This window comes from Acanthochromis polyacanthus, chromosome 22, assembly GCF_021347895.1.
Source record: "Acanthochromis polyacanthus isolate Apoly-LR-REF ecotype Palm Island chromosome 22, KAUST_Apoly_ChrSc, whole genome shotgun sequence".
In the NCBI taxonomy this organism is placed as follows: Eukaryota; Metazoa; Chordata; class Actinopteri; family Pomacentridae; genus Acanthochromis; species Acanthochromis polyacanthus.
This window is the reverse complement of record NC_067134.1, coordinates 27,563,470-27,583,453: the sequence shown is the minus strand read 5'-3', so window position 1 is coordinate 27,583,453 and position 19,984 is coordinate 27,563,470. Positions and strand designations below refer to the sequence as shown.

At 43.3% G+C, this 19,984-nt stretch overlaps 2 protein-coding genes and 1 long non-coding RNA gene across 3 annotated transcripts in view; 1 reads left to right on the top strand and 2 right to left on the bottom strand.

Annotated features, from left to right (window-relative positions):
* Window positions 1–19,984, top strand: part of LOC127532183 (uncharacterized) — an 809,822-nt gene that overhangs the window by 184,482 nt on the left and 605,356 nt on the right. The gene's annotated exons all lie outside the window — the stretch shown is intronic.
* The window catches only part of LOC110964222 (xin actin-binding repeat-containing protein 2-like), a 101,287-nt gene continuing 82,300 nt past the window's right edge, over window positions 998–19,984 (bottom strand). The window contains exons 5-9 of the mRNA XM_022212882.2: window positions 16,377–16,454; window positions 16,122–16,191; window positions 15,666–15,769; window positions 2,953–3,086; window positions 998–2,869 (exon numbers count right to left, since the gene is read on the bottom strand). Of these exons, the coding sequence (XP_022068574.2) occupies window positions 1,357–2,869; window positions 2,953–3,086; window positions 15,666–15,769; window positions 16,122–16,191; window positions 16,377–16,454 (1,899 nt within the window). The 3' untranslated portion in view covers window positions 998–1,356. The remainder of the gene's footprint in view (window positions 2,870–2,952; window positions 3,087–15,665; window positions 15,770–16,121; window positions 16,192–16,376; window positions 16,455–19,984) is intronic.
* xirp2a (xin actin binding repeat containing 2a) lies at window positions 3,811–15,655 on the bottom strand. Its single transcript, XM_051943269.1, has one exon. The coding sequence runs from the start codon at window positions 15,210–15,212 to the stop codon at window positions 5,901–5,903; it is 9,312 nt and encodes a 3,103-aa protein (XP_051799229.1). The 5' UTR covers window positions 15,213–15,655; the 3' UTR covers window positions 3,811–5,900.

The following is a 19,984-nucleotide window of genomic DNA, read 5'->3' as shown; positions in this document are numbered from 1 at the left end:
ACCTTCAAATATACAACACCTTTCAGCACCATTAGCTAACACAATGTAGCATTAGAACACAGGAGTGATGGTTGTTGGAAATGTTCCTCTGTACCCCTATGGAGATATTCCATTAAACATTTACAGCTAGAACAGTCATTTACCACATTAACTATGTCTACACTGGATTTATCATTCATTTAATGCTATCTTCATTGAGAAAAAACGTCCTTTCTTTCCAAAATAAGGACATTTCTAAGTGACGGTGGCATAAACGCAGATCATTCCAACTCCTTTTTCTTGCTACTGTTACTGTCTGTGCACATTTATCTTTTTGCTTTAAGACAGACTCAGGGAAAAAAGATGATCCTTACAGTTACTTGTGCACGCTAATTGTACATTTTAACACCAGTCTGGCTGTTTTATCTTTATTATCTGTCCGGATGGGTGGCTGTCTGGTTGTATAATTGTTTGGCAGCGAGATGAAACGATTAAAAACTTGGAAAATTGCATCTACTTTGAATTGTCAATGAAAAGCGGTCTTAGGGAGAAAAAAAAACACCCCAATTAAAAAGATGCCACGCAGCATTTCAGCAGAGGATGCTAAATTATTGAACCAGCAACAGCGCTTAAGTGAACTTAAAGAATCCGTCAGCACAATGCAGCGTGACCCGCGCACAATCTGTGAAGCCATCACTTTCCTGACACTAATGTACGGTGTTTTTGGGCCGCTGTAATTAACACTGCAGTATATTCTGTTTGCAGCCAATTACCCCGCATGTTGGAGCTGGGGAATAAAAATCTGTCAGAGGTGACAAAAGCCACCTAATGGAAAAATCTGTAACTCCTACAACAGGCCTGCTCTATCAGCGAAAATCAATACGCCTTTCACCAAAGAGATCTGAGCCGGACTGTGTTATCTAGGTAGGCTGTACATCACTCAGGGGATCCAGCTAAGCACCATCACTGCTCCCTCTTGGCTTGTCCAGGCACTCAGTGATTACAAAGTCATACAGTGTCGAGTTTGTGAAGCTTTATTTCAACCAGAAAGTCAAATAGAAATGAAGAAAAAAAAGAGGGGAAACTCTTTATTCAGACACAAAAGAAAGCTGACGGGCATTCATTCGAAGAAAAAAAACAGGGTTTGCAATGAATGCACAGCCCTGTTCAGATCAGTCAGCAAAAAACACAAACATACAGGAACGAATTTCCATTTCTGTGCACGCCAGGTGCATCAATCAGCATCAAACAAAGCTGGATACAGAAGGAAAGAGGGTGTCAGTAGAAAAACACTAAATGAAATCAGAGCAGTTCATCTCTCCATGGACAGAAATGTGAAGTTACACGTCGCCTGTTTATTCGCTGAAAGGGCTGAATTTAAGAATTGTCGCTGTCCTCGCTGTCGTAGTATCTGTTCCTCTTGATCTGCTCCTCCACTGTCAGGGCTTCGTCGTCCTCGGCCCACAGAGGAGCGTCCTCCCCGCCGATGCTGCAGCTCGTAGTCGTCTCCTCTTTCGCCTCCATCCCAAAATCCAAAAGGTCGTCCAGCGCCAACGCCAGAGGCCTCTCCCCGGCAGGCTGGCTGAAGAAGTCGGATCTGAAATCTGACAGCAGGCTGGAGCTGCCGGTGCTCAGGCCGGAGAAGATGTCCTCCAGGAAGCTCGACGTGCTGACCTGCGGCTCGGCGGCCTCACGTTGGAAAGCCAACGCTCCCCCGGCCGTCTCTGTGAAGAAATCTGCGTCTGAATGGCAGTCTCTGGCTTCGGTACATTTGGCACCCGATGGCACAAAAGCGTCGTCCCTCTGCGCCAACTGCAGCACTTCGCTTGGCATCCACTTTGATTCTTGACAGGGATCATCGTGAGAAGAATCTCCAGTCGTGTCTGTCAGAAAGAGGTGCTGGTTTTCTACTTCCTCGTCCTCACTAAACAATGTCTGGGCTTTAGTATTATTATTGTTGTTGTTTGCGTTCAGTGCCTGCCCTGCCGTCGTCTCCTCGTCTATTAACGTGACCTTTACCGACTCGCCGTTGCTCACGCTCTCACTCCTTCCTTTATCCGTCTCCTCCTGCTTTTCCTTCTCCACTCCTGCACCTTCTCCTCGCCCATCATGTCCATTTACCTTCACTTCCTCCGCCCTCTCTGCACTCTCCTCTACGTTTCTCTGTGGCGCTTTCATGCTTTTTCCCCCAGCTCCCCCATCATTCTCCTCACTTTGTTCTTTCCCTTCCACTCCAGGGTGCACTTCAGACTCCATTTCTGAACCCATTTGTGCCGCCGCCTCAGAGCTACTGTTTGGCTCTTCAGCGTCTCCGGCGTGAGCGGCACTCGTCGGTTCCTCGGCGGCTGCTGCTGGGGAGGCCGGAGCCTCTGCTGGAGCCTCTTCAGGCTTTTTCACGCTCTCCGTTGAACAGGTGCTTCCCTGCTCCTGCTTACTTTCCTGGGGACCGTTTTGTACTGTAACTGCAGGAGCACCGCTCTCCTTTAATGAAGGTTTTACCGGCTGATTTAGGAGGTCATTATCCTGAGGCGGGCCCTCCTTCGGGGGCCATGACGGCTTAACCAACTTCAGCTCCTCCTCGATCGCGAATGACTTCTTTGGAGAATCTGCTTGGGGAGGCCACACCACTGAAATCTTACTGGTGGGCTTTTTGTTCTCATCCACTGATTTGTTTATCTCGCTGTCCTGAGCAGTAGAAGATCTGGAATCGGGGAGTTTCCTTTCAGGCGTGGGTGATTTTACAGCTGAGTTCTGCTGGTTCTTGTTGTTCCACAGTTCTTTGTGCGGCGTTTGTCCGAATCCCTCGTCGTAATTCCCTTTGGACTTGAACAGTTGCTTGTAGTGTGGCTTGCAGTACATTCGTCCATGGAGAGAGGCGTAGTTGCCGAGACTGCGTGTCAAGAAAGAAACGAGACGAGTTGAGACGGTGAAGGAAAACAACGGCAACGAGAAAGCTCCGTGAAGCAGCTCTACCTTAGTTTGCCTCTGCAGTGCTCACAGCGAAAGCAGCTTTTATGGAAGCTTTGTTTGTCTGCGATCAGCAGCTCCATGGGGTACACCCTCTTCCGACACGCCCTGCACAGTTCGGACTCTGGAATTCGAATTCTCTGCAAAGAAAATGGCAAAAATTAAACACACGGTGGTGGAATAAAAAAAATGCCCCTCTCAAAACAAGGAAAAAAACTTATTTCAAGGAACTTTTATATTGAAATAAGTGAAAAATCTGCCAATAGAACAAGTGAAAAATGGATTGGTAAAATTCCTTGAAATAAGATCTGACATTTAGAATATCGAGAGCTTAAAAGTAGCTGGAAAAACGTAATTTAAGCGACATTTTACCAGGACTGTCAACTTTAGGTGTCTTAAAATAAGCCAGATATGCTAAAAAAAAAAAAAAGTTCACTCAAAAATAGATTTTCGCTTTCGTGTAACCTCCTAATTTGAGATGTATTAACCCTCCTGTTGTCCTCATTTACAGGCACCAAAAAATATTGTTTTCTTGTCTGAATAAAATCCCCCAAAAAATCAGCAAAAAAATCCCTCAAATTTCTGAAAATTTGCAAAACCTTCAGGGAGAAAATTCCAATAATTCTTAAAAAAATTATTTTAAAAAAGTCTCCCAAATTTGGCAAGAAAATTCTTGTAAATATTTTCAAAAAATGAGTAAAAACCTACGAAAAAATCCTCAAAAATATCTAAGGTGATTAAATATATATCAGTAAAACTTCTAATATTTTCTTTAAGACCATTCACAAAAAAAAATCAACCAAAATCCAGCGAATTTCGCTGGATTTTGGTTGATTTTTTTTTGTGAATGGTCTTAAAGAAACATTTTTTTAAACTTTTCTTTATTTACACCAAAAAATGTTCAAAAATGTCTCTTTTTTTGTTTTTTTTGTGTCATTTATCTGATTTTTGTCATTTTGTGTCTCATTCTTGTTGGTTTTTTGTCTGATTTTTGTCATTTGTCTCATGTTTTTGTTGTTTTGTTTTCCAGAAATGTTGAAAATGTGGACATCGCAAGCTTCACTGTGAACATATAATTTTTTTTTTTCACTTTTTCAAACTTTAAAACGGGTCAATTTTGACCCTCAGGACGACACGAGGGCTAAACTTATTTCGAATTTTCTTGTAAAATTCAACTCGCAGCAAGATAATTTCAAGATTGTTTGACTGAACAAGATAGAAATGTCTCTTGTTAAGTGAATTTATCTTAAATCAAGGGGGGATGAGAAATTTTGACTAAAAATAAGACGAATAGACTTGGTAAGATTTTGAGTTTTTGCAGTGTAAAACATTTCTAGGTAATTTCCTGGAAAGAATCATGAAATCTAGAATAAATTACACACAAAAATGTAATTCTGGAAATGGAAATGTTTAATGGAATATCTCCATAGGGGTACAGAGGAACATTTCCAGCAACCATCACTCCTGTGCTCTAATGCTACGTTGTGTTAGCTAATTGGCTCATTGATGATTAGAAAACCCTTGTGCAGTTATGCTAGCACATGGATAAAATTTGTCTGAGGTGACTGGGTGTTCCCAAACTTTTAAACAGTACTGTCCATTTCTTTCTGAACACTGGATTGTTCTTTTTAGCACATGAACCAGACAGACAGCTAGCGGAGTGTGAGGTGATGTTCCCTAAATTTGACTTTTAGAATCTCGTACTCGACCTTTACGTAACTGAGGTTTGACAGGTAAAAATGTCAGCCATGGACCAGGATTATTCAGAGGTGTGAAGCAGGTTATCCTGTGGAAGTTTCTTGTTATTAAAGACTGAATCAGGACTTCAGCCCTCTGGACTGACGTGTTACTATCGTCACACCAAGGCTGTGTTCTAATGCTACATTATGTTAGCTAATCGGCTAATTGATGATTAGGTCCTTATTTCATTGATCTTGCTTTGGTTTTAAGCCATATATAGCTCTTTTATTCTTATTATTTTGCTATTTTTTCCACTTTTGTTGGCTTCTGCACAACTTCCTCCACTGCAACAACTACAGGATGATGTAACGTTAACTTTCCCTCCATTTCCTGAGATTTTCTTGGATTGTGGGCTTTAGCTACATCTTCAAGGTGACTCACTCGTTTAAAGTTTAGCCACCGCTCAGCGCTGACAACAACAGACTGAGTGAGGCAGCAGCTGTAAAAGTCACACCATTTCTAAAACACTCAAGAAAGACTGCGGTATTTTGTCGGTACAGTGTGGTGACTCTAAAATCATGTGTCACTCTTTAAATAGACTTGTTCGTATCAATTTATGTGAGTTCTAATTACAATTTGACATAGATGGAGAGTTAAGATTCTCACAGAAAGGTATTAATGAAGCAATGTTTCACTCTTTCCAGGAAAATTCCCATGAAATTATTAAAAATAATGACAAAAAAAAGACCAAAACCTTTCATGTGTTGGAGTTAAATGGTTAAATTGCAGAAGGGAAGTGTTAATTTCCATCACACGACACAATGCAGGTCTCCAAGGTGTTCAACAGTGTAGTTATTTCATTGTTATACCCCATTTTGGACAACAAGAAAGTGAAAATGAAACATGTTATTTTCTTCTTTCTGGAGACATTTCAAGCAGTTGTACGCCGCCCCACTGAGAAAACAGCATCCCACACCCATGCAGGAGAAATATTAGTTCAATATGTTAGCGTCGATGCCAGCTTCACACATCAGAGGCACGAATAAACACAACGAAATGCAACCTGTGAATATTAAAAAGTGTGAAGCTGCCAGCACCTAGACTGTTTTAGTGGGAACATTTAAAATCAGGGAAAACATGTCAATAAAACTAAAAAATCAATTGGCATAAATACCAGTGTCAAACCAATGTTAATGCCTCTTTTCTTTCCACACGATGCAGTTGATGCTTTAAAATCGTCACACAAAGCACACCGTCAGGCACGCTGGGCTTCCTCATGCGGCACAGCTCAGTTTACCCGTTACGACAGTCTCCTGCTGGTGCGTTACGATCTGAGAAGTCCTCTGCTCCGTGACGCTGAATCCCAGGTTCTGGAAAACTCCTTGGCTCTCGGCCCAGGACTGCTGGAAGCTTCTCAGCAGCTCCTCGGTGGAGGCCTCGGGGGGCACGGCCACCGTTGGAACTCTACCCCTCACCACGTCTGCGTAGGACGGAGGGTTGCCGCGGGTCACGGGGCTTCCTGAATGCATCTCGCTCCTCGTCTCCGTCGTCATGTTTCCGAAGTCGTCAATGCTGCAGAATTGCTCAGTGACCGAAGTCATGTGCGAGTGACCCAGAGGCTCCGAACAGGCAGATTCAGGTTCTCTTCTTTCTATTTGTTCTCTGAGCTCTCGGGCTGCTTGGGAACTGTGCTCTCCGGTCTCAAACACATCCTTTATTGCTTTGACGTTGAATGTTGGGATTTCTTCGGTTCTTGGCGTATGCGGCTCTGCCTCAGCATCCTCCGTGTCGCTTCCCAGCCTCTCCGAAATCACAATGGGCTCCTTCCTGGCATAGACTTTTGGTTTTGGAGATTCAAATCTGTTCACCAGCTTTGATAAATCGACTTTAGGGAGATCCTCTTTCAGGAGATCTATGGTCACAGTCTGTACGGCTTCCTCAGCATCAGGTCCCAAACGTTCAGGGATATCGATGGGATCCTTCCTGAAGTAGGTCTTGTTCACTTCGGCCTTCTGCGCATCCTCAAAAAAAGACTTTTTGTCCTTAACCGTCGTCATGGAATCCACCATTTCCGTGACATCCACCAACTCGTGCTCAGTTCTCTCGATAGGCGTCTCCCTGTCGCTGAACGACGATGTTCGCTCTCGTTCGGCGGCAAAAAACTCAGGAACCGGCATGGGAGGTGGAGGGGTGAAGCCACGAGAAAGCTTGGAGGTCGTATCCCTCAGTTTCATCAGCTTCTCTGAGCGGCTGAGGGTGGGGGAAGGCGTGGCCCTGCTGAAGGTAGACGTTGGCGTGTACGACTTACGAGGAGGAGGTGGAGGCGTCCCGACCGACTTGTAGGGTGGAGGGGAAGGAGTGACTCTAAGAGGAGAGTCTACCTTCCTGGATTCAATGGTGATAAAAGTCGGTGACGGAGTTCGGATGCTCGCTAACGGGGACGACACCCTCTGATCCGCCACTTCACTCAGCTCATGATGCCCTTTGCTCTGTTGAATGGATTTCTTCTCCTCCACCACCACCTTCTTGTCGGTTTTGGATGAGCCGATGCTGATCTTTGACACCTTCGTCGTCGCCGCACTGAAAACCTTCTTGTCTGGTTTTTGAGGAACTGGTGGTGGCACCGGCACTTCTTCTTTTTCTCCTTCCTTTTTCACAGCTGTCAGGGTTTTCTCCAAAAATGTGAGCTTTGCTTGAACGATATTCGTCACATAGACCATCATTTCTTTCAATTTTTTCTTGCTCTTCTGTTTGGCGATTTCACTTAAATTCTTTTTCTCATCCGAGCCCATTACCCAGTCAGGGACGTCGCCTATAATCATCCTGACAGCGTTGGAGTCTATTTTGCTCGGTGTGCCCTCAAGCTCTTTCATTTGAGCGAGCAGCTTCTGCATCACACTGCATTTCTCTGAATCTGTGATCTCTTCTTGGTGAGCCTCATCTTTATGGGTCATCTTCCCTGTCCCTTTCACCAACACATCCTGAGGCTCCACTTTTGACTTCATCTGCATTTTCTCCGTTGCTTGCAGCTTCGTTTGCTGTTTCTGCATCTGAACGGCCTCCTGCCTCTGAACGCTCTGCTGTATCACAGCCACCTCTTCGTGTCGCTGAACATGCTCTGCCTTCATGCTTTGCTGACTGTGGGAGACGGATACGTGGCCTCGTCCTTCATGGGTTGCTGCAGACGTTATCTTAGCCACCTTAGGCATTAAAACAGTAACTGATGGCTTCACTTCACTCTCATTTTTCTGCACCGGCTTTCCCTTCCTCATCTCCGCTTCAGCTTCCTTCACAGGTGGAACCATCTGACTTTTCTTCTCTTTTACTTTCACTTCTGTCTCAATCCTCACCGACGTCAGCTGGTTGCTTTCCAGATTTACTTGTGTTTCATGTTTGTGTGACACGTTGCTCTTCTCGAGCTGTGAATGCATTTCACTTTTCGCTGCTTCTTTTTGACCCAAACTGTCACGTTTCTCCTCTTTCTTCTCCGTCGGCATCTTGAAGGTTTTCACCTTGAAACTTGGCGTTACCTTTGGAATTTTAGTGGGCTGAGAGGGACTCATTTTTCCCTCCTGTGTCAGAGCCACATTAATATTCTTTACATCTTCGGGTTTCAATGTGACCGCAGCCTGGCTTTGAAGATTTACATTTTCGTGGACGGCACTCTGTGCGGCAGCGACAGACCTGCTGCTGGATTTCTTAATAAACTGCTGCTCCTCTGTGACTGAGGAAGTGACCACGCTGGAGCATGACCGGACTTCATTATTCGAAGCCTCGCGGTGAGGAACAGAAGCAGCCTGATTCTTGGGGCCCTTTTTGACGACATCAGTGGACGTGAGGATTTTTTCTGTGGACTGCTTGTTGGAAACACGCTTTTTATCCAGAGACCCCTGGGATGATTTCTTATTTTCCACTGAGATCATGGGTTTGCTCAAAGGGATCTGGGAAGGGGTTTTTTTGACAGGCGATTCTTGTGCTAATATTCCTTCTTTGGAAACGGTCTTAGCCTCTTCGGTCTTTGCTTTTGTCGCTTCTTTCTTAGCGCTCTCTGTTTCAGAAAGCTCAGCAGTAGCAGCAGAAAAATGTATATTACTTGGTGGAGAAGTTGGGGTCGTGACTCTGCTCATTTCTTTTTCCTCTTTTTCCAGCTTTTGTTGGCGGTACCGTTCCTCTGCCAGCATGAGTGGGGTTTTAAATTTACGAGCGTAGGGTTTAGGTTTTGCAGCTGGAGCGGGTTCTGGGGACGGTGGAAGCTTAATGGGAGGGACGAATGTCTTTCTAGGTGGCTGTGGGGATTCTTTTTGTGCTGGTTTTACAAGTGGGATGCTTGGTATTTTCGTTGGTGGTGATGCTGTTGAAGTAGCCTGAAAGTTGGTTTCAGTCTGTTGGGTTGTTTCCTGTTTCATCTCCTGAAGTTTAACTTCTGTTGGTGTTTCTGTTTCTTGATCAGGGGGGAGCTGAGGTGGAGGCGGTGGAGGCGTTGGTTGCTTTTTCTGCCATTTGGGTTTGACTTGTACGGGCTGCTTCTGCGGTTCTGGCTGCTTGGGCACCTTAAATAAAGGCTTCCCAACGGGCTTCCCCAGCTTCACAGGGGCAGCCTGAGGCATCGCATTAAGCTCTTGCTGAGAGGGAGGTGGAGGGAGAAAATCTTGTCCGCCCATGGAGGATGGAGGTGGAGGAGGTGGAGGTGGAGGGAAGAAATCAGGCTCAGATTTTATGCTTTCCATGGGAGGTGGAGGTGGAGGAGGTGGGAGGTCACTGTCCTGTCTCATGATGGAAGGCCGGGAAGTCGGGGATGGAGGTGCCGGACTCTCTGCCACCGGAGATGGAGGTGGAGGCAAGGAGAGCTCAGATTCTGATGGAGGAGGCGGTGAGGAGGGAGGAGGAGGGAAGTGAATCTCCGGCTTTGTCTTTTTATTCACACCTTTCCCTCTCATATCAAGGCTACGCTGATCAGTCTTCACATTCCTGACGCCCTGCTTTTGTGCGACAGCCTTATTCTCCGTCTGTTTCTGAGACGTCAACATTTGCTCCGATGCCGTTACATTCTGCTTATGCACCGTTTTCTCCGTCACCGTAGTCTGCACCTGTTTGATTGTCTTTATCTCGTGCATTTGTTTGTTTGAAATATTTGTCTGTGATGTGTTTTGCACTTCTTTTATCACATTCACATCAGCAGCTTTCGCCTCTGTTTGATCATTATTCATCTTTTGTTTATTCTTTATCATAATAGGCTTAGGAGCTTGTATTTTCTGCGGGGGCAGCACTTTCTGCTTCTGTTCTTTTGTGCTCTTGTGCTGAGAGGCCCCAGCAGGATTGTCTGTTTTGGCTACAGTAACGGAGTGGTCCTCCTGGGTTATTACCTGTGTTTTCAGCGATTTGCTTTCGTGGTGCCGCTGTGTGTGCTTCTGTGACTCACCGCTCTGAGAGAGATTTTTCACGGCGGGGGCTGCATTGTCCGCCGCACTCTCACTCTTGGCTTCATGGAAGCATTCATGCTCCACTTGCTTTACAGTTAATGGGTTTTTCACGGGCACTTTCGCTTTCTTGGGAGGATGCATGCGTTTTGGATTTGTATACTGTTTTCTTTGCATTAAACACTTTATTGTACCTCGAACGTCACCTTTCACAACCTCTTCTTTTTCCACTTGTGCCGTCTCCTGCCCTTCATAAAGACATTTTATCGATGTTTTCACGTCTCCTTCAATGCTGCCTCTGCGTTGCATTCTTGGAGAAGTCGTCGGCTCCAGCAGCAGCTGGATAGTGGCTTTGACGTCGCCTTGTTCACTCACTTGGTGCTGATAAATCTTTCTATCACTTGATGCCTCATGTAGACTTTGCATGGCAGTGTGAATGTCTCCTTTGACAATCTCCTGTTTTTCCACTTCTTTCACAGCTTGCTTGGCTTCCTCCAGGGATTTCAATGTCCCTTTGATGTCCCCTGGCACTAAATCTTCAACAGTTACTTCTGTTTTGGTAGCAGCAGATTTTTCCAGTGATTCCAGAGCTCCCCTGATGTCTCCCCTGACAATTTCAGGCTTTTCCATTTCTTTGCCTTGATGCTGGGCTTCTTCCAGAGACTTCAGAGTGGTCGGTATGTCTCCTTTCACCACCTCCTCTTTTTCTAATACCACTTTCTGATTGATGGCTTGGGTCAGTGAGTCCAGGGCTGCACTAAGGTCGCCTTTAACAATGTCCTGTTTCTCCAGGTTTCTGTAGGTAACACTCGGCTCCGTCATAAACACCTTAACAATGCTGTGTACATCACCAGGAACTATGTCGACCTCTGCCACAGTGCGACCAATTTGCTGCTGATTCTTTCTCAGCAGGATTTTGGTCTCCTCAATATCGCCACCTATGATCCGCTCCTTTTGTACAGTTTCCTGGTCTTCGTCAGGTTCATACTGAAGCTGCTTCAGGTAATCCAAGGCTCCAGACTCGATGCATGTGGAGTAAAAGCTGACATTACCCCTTTCTGTGTCTCCGACTCTTATCTTTTTAGAATCCTCTCCTCCTGAGTTGGAAAGAAGACGATGAAGGGTTTTGCTGACATTCCCCTGAACGACGTCTTCTTTCTCCATGCTAGCTCTCTCCCCTTTATTTAAGAGGGAATAAATAGTCATCCTCACGTCTCCTTTCTCGTCCTCTTGAATAAGTATGCCCCGCTTGGAGGAGTCTTCACTCTTAAGCAGGTTGTTCATGGCCTCTTGAATGTCCCCGCGGATAATTTCCTCCTTTTCGAAGCTGATTCCCTTTTCCTGGCTGAAGAGTTGCTTCACTGTGGTGTTGATGTTCCCTCGCTCCTCCTTATCGATAGTTATGACCCTTTCGGTGGTCTCCCGTCGGTTCAGAAGGTTCATCATTATGTTGCTAAGATCCCCTCTAATAATCTCTTCTTTTTGGATTTCTGGAGCCTCTTGGTTCATGAGTTTATACTTAGCCATACGGACGTCACCAATTTCATCTGCCTCAATGAGAATACCCTGCGAGTCAACCATTTTCTGACAGTAAAGTTCCTCCAGTGTCTCTTTTATACTTTTTCCAATTATTTCCGTCTTCTCCACACTGCTGTCGTTGAATTCATGAAATGGAGTGGTTTCAAATAGCCATGTTGTCGTCTTCACATCGGCCTGTGGGATTTCTTCCTTTGTCACAACAAGCTCTGTGCCGTCACTCTCTTTAATGCTGTCCAGGGGCTGCTTCTCAAAGAGCCACACAGATTGTTTGACATCTCCTTTCATTACTTCCTCTTTTGTCACTCTCTCCATGCCATCGTACTCGGCTCCATCGCCGTGGATCTCATCAATCGTGCGGGTTTCGAACATCCACGTGGCAGATCTGACGTCACCTTTCTGGATTTCACTCACGCTAACAGTCCGGATGTACTTCTGTGACATTTCATCCGTCTCGAATCGCTGTTTGTTTGTCTTCACGTCGCCTCCTTGGATGTCTGCAACGGTCTTGGACCGAACTTTTATCTCCTGTGTAATTTCATCCAGGGGTTGTGTTTCAAACTTCCACCTGGCAGAGCTAACATCTCCTTTGTTGACGCCTTCTTCAGTCACAGCTTTAATAACATAGACCTCCTCTGAATCTCTAATTGAATCCAGAGGTTTTGTCTCAAACAGCCATCGAGCACCGACCACGTCCCCTCTCATGATTTCTTCCTTCGTAACTGTAGTTACTTCGTGATAATGACCCTCCTTGTCACGAATGGCATACAGCGGCTGAGTTTCAAACATCATGGTGTAATTTTTTACATCTCCCCTCTCAATTTCCTCTCTGAAGATACTAGTGAGTCTTGACATATCAGTCTCAGTGGACTCCTCTTTAATTTGATCAAGAGAATATGTTTCAAAAATGAAGCGGCTTTTGTCAACGTCGCCCCCCTTAACGTCGGTCACCGTGCGGATTTCCCTCACTTCAGTGGCATCGTCACGTATCGCATCGATTGGCTGGTTCTCAAACCTCCACGTACAGTCGATCACGTTACCCCTCTGGATGTCCTCGGCCTGCTGCGTCTTCAGCCTCTGCATCGTCTCCTCGGAGGTGGAGCTCATGATGTCAGAGGAGCGATTCTCGAAGATGTACTTCATCCTGGAAACGTCGCCTGACTGGATGTCGATTTCTGTGACCCTCCTGAAAGAGCCGCTGTCCTCACCTGTGATGTTTTCCAGATTCTCGGTTTCAAAGAGGAAGCGAGCCAGTCGCACGTCTTTCCCGTGAATGTCCTCCTGCTTCACAGTGCAGGTTTTCAGGATGGTCTCGGCCTCCGAATGGTCACGTATGTTGTCAAGTGTCTGAGTCTCAAAAAGCCAAGTGCATGTTTTCACGTCACCTTTTTGCACTAGTTCGACATCAGCCTCGCTCTTTTCCACCTTTTCATACAGAACATCCATTGGCTGAGTCTCAAATAGCCACCTACAAGTCTTTACGTCCCCTTTTTCGACTTTAATGCCTTCCACAGTTTTCTGTTCTTCATCCTCAGAATTACTGAAAAACTTAATGGCATCAAGTGGTTGAGTTTCAAACAGCCACTTTGCTGTTTTTACATCCCCTGACTCTAGTTCCTGTTTGGAGATGCCTTTTATGATCTGAAATTTATTGATGCTCTCGTCAAACTCATCGATAGGACGGGTTTCAAACATCCATCTGCAGCTGCGCACATCTCCCTTCACAATCTCCTCACGCCTCACTGTCTTCACCTCGTGGTAATGTCCAGAGCTGTCCTGCATGGCGTACATGGGGGAGGATTCAAACAGAACTCTGTTGGACTTGACAGAGCCACTGGTGACACCTTCCACTTGAATTCTCTGCGTCCCTTCACATTTGCTTAAATCCATACTTTCAAACCTTTCTTTGTAGTTTGTCACATCTCCTTTGTCGAGGGCTTCAATGTTTACAGTTCTTGTAATCTCCTTCTTCTCCTCCCTGATATTCTCCAGAGGTTGGCTTTCAAAGACCCACTTCTGATGCCTCACGTCACCCTTTTCTTCTTCAGATGCAACCATTTTCTGAAGTTTTCCCACTTCCTGCAGCTCTTTCAGATTTTCCATGGGTACAGTTTCAAACAGATATTTGGCTGACTGAACATCACCTCCTACAATCTCCTCAGAGGGTAAAGGCCGAGCATTGGCATTATCTTTCAGAGTATCCATAGGCTGAGTCTCAAAAACAAGGCAATGCTTTCTTACATCAGCTCCAATTATTTCTTCCTTTTGCCTCCTGGAACTCTCCCATTCCTCATCCTTAATGGTGTCAAGACTCTTTGTCTCAAAAAGCCACCGACCTTTGTTCACTCCACCTTGACTATTGTCCTCCATGGAAATACCACATATCAGCTTTACTTTAGCAGGGTCTTTGTTGATCATGTCCAGAGGCTGCGTTTCGAACATCCAGCGTGATGTCTTGACGTCTCCTTTCTCAGTCTCCTCCCTACGGATGGTGGTGATCTCCAAAATCTCTCCAGAATCTCCCCTGATGACACACATGGGCTGCGTCTCAAACAGGCGAGTTGTTGTCTTTACATCTCCTTTAATCTCTTCCAGCTCCGACTTCAGGTTCAGGAAGTGACTCTCCTCAATGGTTTCTGTTTTGCCCAGAGAATCAAGATGCTGGGTCTCAAAAAGATACCGAGCAGTCTTAACATCTCCACCGGTGATGTCTTTACTGACAGTAACGTCCATTTCCTGCTCGTCTTCTTGGTAGATTTTATTCAGATAATCGAGTGGCTGCGTTTCAAAAAGCCAAGTAGCAGTGCGGACATCTCCTCTTGCGAGATCGGCCTGTTTTTCTGACTGCTCCGTTGCATCAGGAGTCTCTGTTCCCAGAGCATCCATGGGCTGAGTCTCAAACATCCAAGCTGTGTATCTGACATCTTTTCCTGCGATGATCTCCTGCTGGGCGATGTTATTTCTCACCTCGTTCTCATCTTCGGTGTTGTCTTTGATTGTATCCAGAGGCTTGTTTTCGAACATCCACCGCATGGACTGCACTTCACCTTTGAGGATCTCATCCCACTCCACGTATTCCCTGTCAGGGCTCGAACTCTTACTTGAGTTGTTGCCGTCATTTTCAAACATGTAGCATGCCTGCTGGACATCACCTACGATTTCTTTACTTTCCAACTCGGCCTTTTCTGCTTCGGTGAGCTGACTCAGGAACTCTGCTTCGAGGTTCTTGCGTACCTCTGGATGTATGTGCTTGTAGAGGCGCTTTAGTTCAGCCATACTCTTGTACTTAAAGTAATGCTCCTTACTGGCAGTTTGCTTATGCTGGGACACCTGACCCTGAGGCTGGGAGGAGACGTTGTGAAGGACTTCTTGAGATACCTGCAGGTTTAAGGGTGGGGGAGGGAAATGATCTGCCGCCTCATGAGCCACCGACGATGCAGACGCTACAGATGAAGCAGTGGCCGTCTTTACAGAGGATGAAGTGTCATAGCTTGTAAATGCTGTTGACATTTTGGAGGATTGGTTGACAGGAGCCCACTGAAACTGGTTGAAATCCACATCAACCTGTGGTTCATATGTGTTTGTAGTTACACAGAGAAACAATGGAATTGGAGCTGTAGTTAGAATATTCATCTTGAAAAGCACAGAAAAGGACAACTCTGAAATATCAATGTTTAACCTCAAAAATAATCATTTCTATGGTTAGTGTAGCTCTAATTTCTTCTCCAAAACTAAAACAAAAGCACTAAATAACAATCCTAATTTGGACGTAAAGGCACAATGCGTCAAACATTTACAGTTGCGCATGTTCCTAATTACTAACGTGATTGAAATATTCATGGAGCCATGGACAGCAATGGGAGTTCTTTTAAACTCTGCTTTTTCTTTTGCACACAGTCGACAAAGAGTTTCAGACTTTGGCGGCGTAATGACATGAGGTCTTTCATCCAATCCAATTTATTCTCCATCAGCTCTTGGCATGCACAATTTCCTTTTGATTATTCCATGATGCGGCTTCATCTTTATACTGATACCTCATAAAAACCTAAACTATCATCTATTTAGATAAACAGACAGCGTCGTTACCTTAATTTCCTTGGCTGGTGCAGCTTCCTCAATCGTTTTTTCATACTGCTGCTTCAAAGCCTGAGTGGAAACCTTTGGTAGGTCCTCTCCGCCGACAAGCATAACTGAATTAGACACAAGAAGAAGGCAGCCTCATTAAGTCATTCGCAGGGAGGGAGCTCATGGGGATTGGAAAGGGAAATAAATCATTTCATTAAAAACCTGAATAGTTTTCATTTTCTGAAACCATGCAGCAGTGATTGCCCAATTTCCACTTTCCAATATTTTACCTTCCTGACTTTGCCCTGATTAGATTTGCTGCCATGCACTGAATAGAAAATCATCTGCACTCCAACTCATTTTCAGAGCTCATCCCTTATTCAGCCCGTTGTGGGAACAATCATTAATATACAGCACACAAGCTGCGCTGTGATAAAAACGTGCAAATTACAATATAAAAGGCATGAGCAGAATAACCTGTTTCATTGTAATGGTTCCCATAACTGGCAGCCACATTGTTCTGGTGAACTCTCTGATCATGGATCACCTGTGGAAAAGAAAAAGGGTGGCAAATCATCAGCATTACTGGCAAGTACACAGCAGCCTCCGACTGTTTTCAATCAGCGAGGAGTAAAAGGCTTAGTATGGGGCTCCATTTTCTATGGAGGGTGTATGAAGTTATGAAACAAACATAAAGACTGCATGTCCTGGTGTTAACATGCCACCAAATACCTCTTGCTGAGAGAGGGTTGTGGAGGAGGAGGCGACTTCTCTGGCACTGCTCCTCACTGTCACCTCGGAGGACATCTCCTGTAAAACACACGGAAATAGGACTGATGTGGACACACAGATTCCTGCCTCTGAGAAAGAAACTCATCTCAGTTCACATTCAGCCCAGTTTGATCTCCAGTGACCAGTAAAATCACAGCATAATAACCTATAAATAACCACAACTCCATCTTTTTCCTTTGCTTTAGTGCCACAAAATACATTCTGAAAACAATAATAATAATAATCTTTATTTATAGAGCACTTTCATACAGCAGTTGTAGCACAAAGTGCTTTACAAACAGACAAATAATTAAAATAAAATGAAAGAAATTAAGACCCAAATCCACCCCACCCAGCCCCGAACCCACCCACCCCGCAATCCACACACTGTAATGTTAAAAAGCAACATAAATAAAAGACAATAATAAATCAGGGACATTGTTATACTCAGTACGTACTGAGGAAACACACTGGAGGTTAGTTTAAAGTGTAAAATAAATAAATAAATTAAAATAAATGAATAAAATAAAATAAATCCAGAAGTAGATCAGTAAAATAAATAAATAAATAAATTCAATTAAATATATCATATAATAAAATGAAATGAAATGAAACAGAATAAAATATAGATAAAATACAATAAAATAATAATAAAGATAATAATAATAATAATAGTGATAATTATAAATTGTGAGTTGTAAAAAGAATAAAAACACTAAAAGGTAATTCAAGTAAAAGCCAGACTAAAAAGGTAGGTTTTAAGTTTGTTTTTAAACTTTTCATTCTGAGAATGTTCACACTTAAGGAATTATCATTTTACAAAACATCATAAACAACCTGAAATTTCTGAAGAAAAATAAGTTCAGTTTCATCAACATTCATTCTCAGTTTATCGTTTCCACATTACAGCTTCCAGATCAGAGTGTCTACAAAGGAACACAACATTTAGTCACAGCTATCTGGAACTGAACGGTTTAATATTTTACTTTTAAAAAAGACAACAAAAACAAGACAAAACAGTGCAAAAATGAGACACCTAACAACAAAAGTGAGAAACTAAATGACAAAAAATGAGGCAAATGGCACGAAACCCAACAAAAAAGAGATAAAAATTAGACAAAAAAGTTACAAAGCAACAAAAAATGGACAAACAACACAAATGAGACAAGAAAATCACAAAGCTGTGATACAAAGCAATAAAAACGACACCCAAAACAATGAATAAAGGGGGAAAAAATGGCAAAAATGAGACCAAAAACACAAGTGAGACAAAAATGACAAAAACATGAGACAAAAGGACAAAAGTCAGACAAAAAAACAACAAAAACAAGACACAATACGACAAAAATATGAGACAAACAACAGAAGCGGACAAGAAAAGATACAACACTACAAAAACGATACACAAAACAACGAATAAAGCAAAACAAAATAACAAAATTAAGACAAGTGAGACAAAAAGGAAACACAAAATGACAAAAATGAGAAAAAAAAACAAAAACGTGACACAAATGACAAAAGTCAGACAAAAAAACCAGGACAAATTAGTGCAGAAATGAAACATAAAGTGACAAAAAAATGGACAAAAGAAGACACAAAATGACAAAAACATGAGACACACGATAAAAGCCAGACATAAAAAGGCAAAAAACAAGACAAAATATTACAAAAATGAGACACAAAATGACAAAAGAACAATCCAGTATTTTACTTTCTGATCTAAACAACATGTCATGGTCTAGAAATGATTCTAAATTTATAGTTTTACTAATTTACAATCTGCAGTTAATGTCTTCTCTGTAATTTTTCCACTTTGAGGGCCGGATTGGACCCTCTGGAGGACCACTTTTGGACCTCATGTTGGACACCCCTGATCTACGGAGTTCACAAATGACCACAAACAGCTGGAAGGAAGCCGCTCGACTCGTTCTTATCACCTCATGTCTGCGAGCCGTAAGAAACAGTGGGAGAGTAAGTAATTTCTATGTTGTTGAAAAGCTTAATAAAAGCCCTCTGTGGCCGGTAACAAATGCTTTTCCATTACTGCGCTACTTCCCAGGGAGCAACTAAGTTCCACTAAAGGAGGATTTCTGTGCTGGTGAGAAACTGCAATAGATTACAGAAACTGTACAAAACTGCATCAGCCATTCGCCCCGCTGAAATTCAAGCAATTTGAAGGAGATGAAAGAGAAATACGATATCTGAGCTTGTATCCTGTGCTGTTAACATGAAAGATACATGGAGGGTGGGAGTGCTCCAGAAGCCACTTATGTCAGTATAATCATATCTTTCCCGATGTAAAACAGAATTTGGGTATTATACCTGTGCAAGAATACTTGAGGGGGGGGGGGGGGGGGGGGGGGAGTGGTTTGCTGTTGCTGCAGAGAAGCAAAAACTTGATCAAACAGACTCCGACGTTTCCCCTCGTGATGTAAAATTTAGCATTCAGCGAGGTTCTTGTGAGCTCGCCGGCTTTCCCGCCTGAATGAGCAGATGGGGAAAATGCAAGGAGGGGCAGAGTTGACCTCACTTCGCCGAGATCCGGCCCCCGTTCCGTCCTGCCGCTAACGCGTTCTGGCATTTTCCTCACGACAGAGGAGCAAGGTTCAAGGTGCCCTCTTTGATTTGACCTGCATGAGCGCCTCAGCCAACAGTTATTCCAACGAAGAGCCACAGCAGAATGTAAATCGTATATTTCGCACTTTACACCAGGGGGGATCCAGAACTGAATGATATAGTATTTTACTCTATGATCGGAACGACAAAAGTCAGACAAAAAAACAGCAAAAACGACAAAATGTTACAAAAATGAGACACGAAATGACAAAAATGAAACACGAAATGACAAAAATGAGACACAAAATGACAAAAAATGAGACAAAAAATGAGACACAAAATGACAAAAAATGAGACAAAAAATGAGACACAAAATGACAAAAAATGAGACAAAAAATGAGACACAAAATGACAAAAATGAAACACGAAATGACAAAAATGAGACAAAATGACAAAAAATGAGACACAAAATGACAAAAAATGAGACACACAATGACAAAAAAATGAGACACAAAATGACAAAAATGAGACACGACAAAAAATGAGACAAAATGACAAAATGTTACAAAAATGAGAAACAAAATGACAAAAATGAGACACAAAATGACAAAAAAAGAGACACAAAATGACAAAAAATGAGACAAAATGTTACAAAAATGAGACACAAAATGTTACAAAAATGAAACACAAAATGACAAAATGTAACAAAAATGAGACACAAAATGACAAAAATGAGAAACAAAATGACAAAAAATGAGACACAAAATGACAAAATGTTACAAAAATGAGAAACAAAACGACCAAAATGAGAAACAAAATGACAAAAATGAGAAACAAAATGACAAAAAATGAGACACAAAATGACAAAATGTTACAAAAATGAGAAACAAAATGACCAAAATGAGAAACAAAACGACAAAAATGAGAAACAAAATGACAAAAAATGAAACACAAAATGACAAAATGTTACAAAAATGAGAAACACGATGTTACAAAAATGAGAAACAAAATGT

Excerpts from the sequence above, each read along its gene's own strand:
- xirp2a (XM_051943269.1), bottom strand. The coding sequence starts at position 15,212 with ATGAATATTCTAACTACAGCTCCAATTCCATTGTTTCTCTGTGTAACT.